This window comes from Erythrolamprus reginae, chromosome 8, assembly GCF_031021105.1.
Source record: "Erythrolamprus reginae isolate rEryReg1 chromosome 8, rEryReg1.hap1, whole genome shotgun sequence".
NCBI lineage: Eukaryota > Metazoa > Chordata > Lepidosauria > Squamata > Dipsadidae > Erythrolamprus > Erythrolamprus reginae.
In genome coordinates this window covers 56,967,381-56,974,880 of record NC_091957.1, presented here as the reverse complement: position 1 = coordinate 56,974,880, position 7,500 = coordinate 56,967,381, and the positions used below count along the sequence as shown (strand labels likewise).

The 7,500-nt window shown below is 45.3% G+C and overlaps 1 protein-coding gene across 3 annotated transcripts in view; it reads right to left on the bottom strand.

Moving 5' to 3' along the window:
- ARHGEF6 (Rac/Cdc42 guanine nucleotide exchange factor 6) overlaps positions 1 to 7,500 on the bottom strand; it is a 57,794-nt gene that overhangs the window by 17,563 nt on the left and 32,731 nt on the right. For all 3 annotated transcript variants that reach the window (XM_070760020.1, XM_070760018.1, XM_070760019.1), the window contains 9 exons: positions 7,168 to 7,263; positions 6,713 to 6,835; positions 6,464 to 6,602; positions 5,033 to 5,092; positions 3,389 to 3,535; positions 2,894 to 2,980; positions 2,197 to 2,275; positions 905 to 1,044; positions 1 to 70 (listed from right to left, as the gene is read on the bottom strand). The exon at positions 1 to 70 is cut by the window's left edge and continues 56 nt beyond it. In XM_070760020.1, the coding sequence (XP_070616121.1) occupies positions 1 to 70; positions 905 to 1,044; positions 2,197 to 2,275; positions 2,894 to 2,980; positions 3,389 to 3,535; positions 5,033 to 5,092; positions 6,464 to 6,602; positions 6,713 to 6,835; positions 7,168 to 7,263 (941 nt within the window). The remainder of the gene's footprint in view (positions 71 to 904; positions 1,045 to 2,196; positions 2,276 to 2,893; positions 2,981 to 3,388; positions 3,536 to 5,032; positions 5,093 to 6,463; positions 6,603 to 6,712; positions 6,836 to 7,167; positions 7,264 to 7,500) is intronic.

Genomic DNA, 7,500 nt, shown 5'->3' with positions numbered 1-7,500 from the left:
TCAAGGTCCAGGGTTTGAGGATCTGGGGTGGTTCCAGTGGGCCACGGAATTGTCCAGTGGAGCTAAAAGTCTGATTAAAAAAACACAACAGTTTACTTGAATTCCTTGTTTTCAACCCACTTGATCATCTCAAATTTCCAAACAAGGACATCATCCCTTAGAAACAGGTGAGGAACATTAACAACAACAGAGTTGGAAGGGACTCTGGAGGACTTCTAGTCCAACCTTCTGCTTAGGCAGAAAACCCTACACTACTTAAGACAGATGGTTATCCAACATCTGCTTAAAAACTTCCAGTGTTGGAGCATTCACAACTTCTAGAGGCAAGCTGTTCCACTGATCAACCATTCTGATTGTCAGGAAATGTCTCCTTAGTTCTAAGTTACTTCTCTCCTTCTTTAGTTTCGACCCATTGCTTCTTGTTCTACGTTCAGGTGCTTTGGAGAATAGGTTGACTCCCTCTTCTTTGTGGCAACCCCTGAGATATTGGAAGGCTGCTATCATGTCTCCCCTGGTCCTTCTTTTCATTAAACTAGCCATGCCCAGTTCTTGCAACTGTTCTTCGTTCAGTTCTTGCTTTCCAGGTAGCCTTGTAGAACCTCATTGGTGGCCTCCCAGCAACTTTGGATCAAACCACAGGTACATTACAGCAGAACATCCTATTTTTCCCCCTCTCAAAAGATGGTTTAGAATGGGGGAAGGAAGACTTATTTATTTATTTATTTATTTATTTATTTATTTATTTATTTATTTATTTATATTTATTATTTAGATTTGTATGCCGCCCCTCTCCGCAGACTTGGGATGTTCCATCCAGAAAATAAATAAATGAATAGACTTGCAAGAAAGACGTTTCCACATTTCCTTGGGATCTCATCTTAGATTTAGTTGGGGAGTTGCTCACCAAATGAGAACCCCAAGATTGGGTCTTGGAGAGGGTGCTACTGAAAGTGGTCCCTCTGGTCAACCTTTGGAGGTGGTCAAGCCAATCGTGCAAATCTTGGCTGCTACTGCAGTGTACCGTGAGCCGGTCTCCCAGGCTCCCTGCGAGAAGACAAACCAGGTTACTCGATTGAAGAGCGCGCAACAGAAAGAAGGGCAAAATATAGTACAGATAGAAGTGGGCTTCCTAGAATGGGGTTACCCTTCACCAATCTTCAACAGCAATAACAATACAATACAACACAAATCCAATATAAAAAACTAAATTAAAAGCACATTACAACTAAAAACAATAAATTCTACATAATCACACCACTCTCAGATGATAAAGTCAGAAGGGTGGGGGAGAGAATTAATTTCCCCTTGCCTGGTGGCATAAAAAGGTCTTCAACATCTTACGGAAGGCGAAGAGGGTGAGGGCAATTCTAATCTCTGGGGGGAGTTGGTTCCAGAGGGCCGGGGCCGCCACAGAGAAGGCTCTTCCCCTGGGTCCCGCCAAGCGGCATTGTTTAGTTGACGGGACTCGTGGGAAGGCCAACTCTGTGGGACCTAATTGGTCGCTGGGATTCATGCGGCAGAAGGCGGTCCCGGAGATAACCTGGCCCGGTGCCAAGAAGGGCTTTATAGGTCATAACCAACACTTTGAATTGTGACCGGAAACTGATCGGCAACCAATGCAGACTGTGGAGTGTTGGTGTGACATGGGCATATTTAGGGAAGCCCATGATAGCTCTCGCAGCTGCATTCTGCACGATCTGAAGTTTCCGAACACTTTTCAGAGGTAGCCCAATGTAGAGAGCGTTGCAGTAGTCAAACCTTGAGGTGATGAGGGCATGAGTGACCATGAACAAAGACTCCCGGTCCAAATAGGGCCGCAACTGTTGCACCAGATGAACCTGGGCAAACGCCCCCCTCGCCAAAGCTGAAAGATGATGTTCTAATGTTAGCTGTGGATCGAGGAGGACGCCCAAGTTGCGGACCCTCTCCGAGGGGGTCAATAATTCCACCCCCCCCAGGGTAATGGACGGACAGATGGAATTGTCCTTGGGAGGCAAAACCCACAGCCACTCCGTCTTGTCAAGGTTGAGTTTGAGCCTGTTGACACCCATCTACTTTCCTGTACATGTTTGGCAAATGGATGGATGGATGGATGGATGGATGGATGGATGGATGGATGGATGGATGATAAAGTTAACCTAAGACCATCCAATGACCAATATGGCACAAGGAGAAGCAGCATCTAAGAACACTGACCTGACATTTCAAAAGCGTGGTCGTTTCCTTCCAGGTCTTCTATTTTGCTCACCAGCATTCCTGTTAAAGAGAGTCTCCCCTGCTCCCCAGAAGGAGAAAAAAGAAAAATAAGAGAGGAAAATTAGTGGTGGTAGTGGAGGAGGAGGAGAGGAGGAGAAGAAGAGGAATAAGAAGGAGAAGGAGAAGAAGAAGAAGAAGAAGAAGAAGAAGAAGAAGAAGAAGAAGAGGAGGAGGAAGGGGAGGAGGAGGAGGGGGGAGGGAGGAGGTGGTGGTAGTGGTGGTAGTGGAGGAGGAGGAGAGGAGGAGAAGAAGAGGAATAAGAAGGAGAAGGAGAAGAAGAAGAAGAAGAGGAGGAGGAAGGGGAGGAGGAGGAGGGAGGAGGAGGAGAGGAGGAGAAGAAGAAGAAGAGGAATAAGAATAAGAAGAAGAAGAAGAAGAAGAAGAAGAAGAAGAAGAAGAGGAAGGGGAGGAGGAGGAGGGAGGAGGTGGTGGTAGTGGTGGTAGTGGAGGAGGAGGAGAGGAGGAGAATAAGAGGAATAAGAAGGAGAAGGAGAAGAAGGAGGAGAAGGAGAAGGAGAAGAAGAGAAGGAGGAGGAGGGAGGAGGGAGGAGGTGATGGCAGTGGTGGTGGTGGTAGAGGAGAGAAGGAGGAGAAGAGGAAGAGGAAGAAGACAAAGAAGAACATCCATCCCACTCACCTTATACACGAATCCACTCATGCAAGGACTGGCTGAGAGAATCAGCACAACGTTTGGAAACAGCATGAGATACCGCTCCTCTTTCTCCTGGGATAAAGGAAGAGAGGCAGAGGCAGTAATGGGCTGCTGGGGCCCCCCAGGGGGGTGGGGAACGCATTGGGGGGGGTCATAGGTTTATGCGCACATCCTCTCATGGGTTTTTGGTCCTTGCACAGAGCTCTGTGGGATGCGCACCGCTAGCGACAGTAAGTGGAATCCGCCCCTGGTTCCACCCCAATGTGTGGGATACCCAGGACTGGAAACCTCTTCAGATAGAGCTTCTGTAGGCCCCACGTTGGTTGAACCAAGGACTTGGGGGATGTGCACATAGTTGCGCATCCCCGAAGCACACCCGCGCCCACCTGCATGAGATTTCACTTCTGCGCATGCACAGAAGGGGACATCTCATGGAGGATGCTCCCAGGAGCGAGATTTCAGCGAACATCTGGTTCTCACCTCATTCCCTCCACACTGGACCATGGCTTGGGAGAGATAAAGGACGCTGCCCATGGACCGGATGTCCTCTCCTTCCCAACCTTGGATGTTCTCTGAAAGGATCTGCAGCTCGAGTTGCTTCCGCTTCCTCATCTCTTGACACTGGGACTGTCAACAAAGGTTGGGTTATCACAAGGAGGTTCGTGTTTTGTCCGGCCCGGTTAATTATCAGTAATTAATCCCCAATGAAGACTCGGGAACAAAGTCACTACGTACATCCTCAATGCTTCCACACCCTGCTTTCACAAATGTTTTTTTTCCTCCCTCCATCCCTTCCTTGGCCTCAGTTAGAAACATAGAAACATAGAAGATTGACGGCAGAAAAAGACCTCCTGGTCCATCTAGTCTGCCCTTATACTATTTCCTGTATTTTATCTTAGGATGGATGGATATTATCCCAGGCATGTTTACATTCTGTTCCTGTGGATTCTTCCTTCCTTCCTTCTTCCTCTTCCTTCCTTCCTCATTCATAGAAACATAGAAACATAGAAGATTGACGGCAGAAAAAGACCTCCTGGTCCATCTAGTCTGCCTTTATGCTATTTCTTGTATTTTATCTTAAGGTGGACGGATATTATCCCAGGCATGTTTACATTCTGTTCCTGTGGATTCTTCCTTCCTTCCTTCTTCCTCTTCCTTCCTTCCTCATTCATAGAAACATAGAAACATAGAAGATTGACGGCAGAAAAAGACCTCCTGGTCCATCTAGTCTGCCTTTATGCTATTTCTTGTATTTTATCTTAAGGTGGACGGATATTATCCCAGGCATGTTTACATTCTGTTCCTGTGGATTCTTCCTTCCTTCCTTCCTTCCTTCCTTCCTTCCTTCCTTCCTATCTTCCTTCCTTCCTTCCTTTCCTCCCTCCCTCCTACCCTCCTTCCTTCCTTCCTTCCTCCCTCCCTTCCTCATTCATAGAAACATAGAAGACTGACGGCAGAAAAAGACCTCATGGTCCATCTAGTCTGCCCTTATACTATTTCTTGTATTTTATCTTAGGATGGATCTATGTTTATCCCAGGCAAGTTTGAATTCAGCTACTGTGGATTTACCAACCATGTCTGCTGGAAGTTTGTTCCAAGCATCTACTACTTTTTCAGTCAAATAATATTTTCTCACGTTACTTCTGATCTTCCCCCCAACTAACCTCAGATTGTGTCTCCTTGTTCTTGTGTTCACTTTCCTATTAAAAATACTTCCCTTCGGAACCTTATTTAACCCTTTCACTTATTTAAATGTTTCGATCATGTCCCCCCCTTTCCCTTCTGTCCTCCAGACTCTACAGATTGAGTTCATGAAGTCTTTCCTGATAGGTTCTATGCTTAAGACCTTCCACCATTTTTGTAGCCCCTCTTTGGACCCATTCAATTCGATCAATGTCTCTTTTTTTAGGTAAGGTCTCCAGTTCTTCCTCTCTCACCCCAAAACGTCCCTCCTTCATGGAAGGGGGGGGGGGTCTGATTATTGTATATTCGGCCTTATGTTAAGAACAACAGAAAATAAAATAAAACCACTTTTTCTATTAAAAAAAAATCATTTTTAAAAAAATCTTGCTTTGGATAATAGCGCCCCCTTGAGGGCTATTTAGCATCTGCTTGTAGACTTACCACGAGAGACTTGAAGGCTCCTATGGCTTTCAAAATGTCTTCATGGTCTGGATGTACCTCCTGGGGGGGATAAATTAGGTGGATAAATTAGACGAAGAGAAAACAGTTTTCCCAATGCCAAAATGCTAGAACCAGAGAGAATGAGGGTTAGAAAGATGTTAGTGCAATAAGTGAGGTTGTTGTTGTTAGTTGCGAAGTTGTGTCCGACGCATCGTGACCCCATGGACAATGTTCCTCCAGGGCTTCCTGTCCTCTACCATCCCCTGGAGTCTATTTAAGCTCATGCTGACAGCTTCAGTGACTCCATCCAGCCACTTCATTCTCTGTCGTCCCCTTCTTCTTTTTCCCTCCATCGTTACCAGCATTGGGCTCTTCTCCAGTCACTCCTTCCTTCTCATTAGGTGGCCAAAGTATCTGAGATACTTCACTAGAAGAGCCCTCCACTCCTCCACTCACAACAGAATATCCTACGCAACTAGACTTACAATCCTAGGTTTAGAAAGCTTAGAATGACGTTGCCTTCAACACGATCTAAGCATGGCTCATAAAATCATCTGCTACAACGTCCTTCCTGTCAACAACTACTTCAGCTTCAACCACAACAACACACAAGCACACAACAGATAGAAGCTTAAAGTAAACCCCTCCAAACTCGACTGCAGGAAATACGGTTTTAGTAACCAAGTAGTTGAGGCCTGGAATCAGACTCTGTAGTATCATCACCTAACCTCCAAAACGTTACCCTTAGACTATCCATTGTTGACCTCTCCCGATTCCTAAGAGGTCAGTAAGGGGCGTGCATAAGTGCACCAGTCCCCTGTCCTAATGTTTCTCTCTTTCTAGTATTATGTATATAAACATAGTTATATCTTTGTATACTACCAATTTGTACTAACTAAATAACTAAATAACTAAATAACTAAATAACTAAATAACTAAATAACTAAATAACTAAATAACTAAATAACTAAATAACTAAATAACTAAATAACTAAATAACTAAATAACTAAATAACTAAATAACTAAATAACTAAATAACTAAATAACTAAATAACTAAATAACTAAATAATACTAAATAACTAAATAACTAAATAACTAATTTCATCTTTAGGATCTGGCCTTCTAAAGAGCAGTCGGGGTTGATCTCTTCTAGGACTGACCGGTTGGATCGCCTTGCAGTCCAAGAGACCCATAGGAGTCTTCTCCACCACCAGAGGTCAAAGGCCTCCATTCTTTAGCAGGGGTGGGGTCTAGAGAAAGACGCTCCTTCTAAGGAGCTCACCTACTAGGATGTAGACCCAGGAAGACCCTTGGTGACCACAGAGAATGATGGGGAAAAAGCCAAACACAACCCTGGGAAGAAGAGCCCATCGTTCAACAATGGTGGAATCTACCGATATGGATGACTCGCCTTCCATAAAAAACTCACCTCCATGTGTCTCTCAAGTTCCTGCAGGAGGGCCACGTATTTGTCCAGCCGTGTGAAGGGTTTGCTGAGACTTGTGGTCAAGGTCAATATCCCAGAGGAGGTCGTCCCTTGTTTCTCCATGAACTTCTCCAACTCGTCGCTGGAAGAGAAGCATCCGTGATGATTGAGAAGCAAACCAGCCCATTGGACACCTCTTTTCTTTCCCCGGGGCTGGGCTTGGACTTTGGTGCATTTTTAATTTTTTTTTACCTATGATGGGTCAAGACGTTGACCGCAGACGGGTGGTTAGTGCAGTAAGTGAGGTACAGAGAGGCAAATTGGGGCATGAGGCCTAGGAAAGAGCCTCCCACTCTTTGCTGGTATTCGGGAAGTCTGTAGGAAACACACACAGGTCAACGGTGGAAGAAATGAAGCTGTCGGTTGGCATTGAAAATGTGAGTTTTCTCTGAGCCAAGACCAGAGCAAGGGAAAAGGACTTTCACGCCGACATGCATTTATAAAGATGTATACTCTGTCCCAGGGGTAGGCAAAGTTGGCTCTTCTATGACTTATGGACTTCAACTCCCAGAATTCCTGAGCCAAACGTGCTAGCTGAGGAATTCTGGGAGTTGAAGTCCACATCTCACAGTCTTCCTGGAGCCTCTTTCCGCCAAAGTAGATTTCAAGTAAGAAAACTCTCCATGGAGAACGTATTCAGGGCTTACCTAGCGCACTCTTCCAGAGTCTGGTTGAGGGTCTGTTGAAAGTTGAAGATCTCCTCCACGTTTCCCAGCAGAGAGGCGATGTCCGTAGTGCTCAGCCTAGAAATAGACATATCTTGGGATATATATCCCCTCCGTGGAGAAAGAGAATCGTGGCTTAAGTGGCTTGTGGAAAGATAAATGTCTACAGAGATTCGGAATCATCCTGGTCATACTTGTCTCCAACGTGCTTTTTTGAAGCGGTGACTTTCTAGTTTTTCGTGGAAGATGTTTCACTCCTCATCCAAGAAGCCTCTTTACCTCTGAGAGAAGATGAAGAAGAAATTTCTGAAGGAA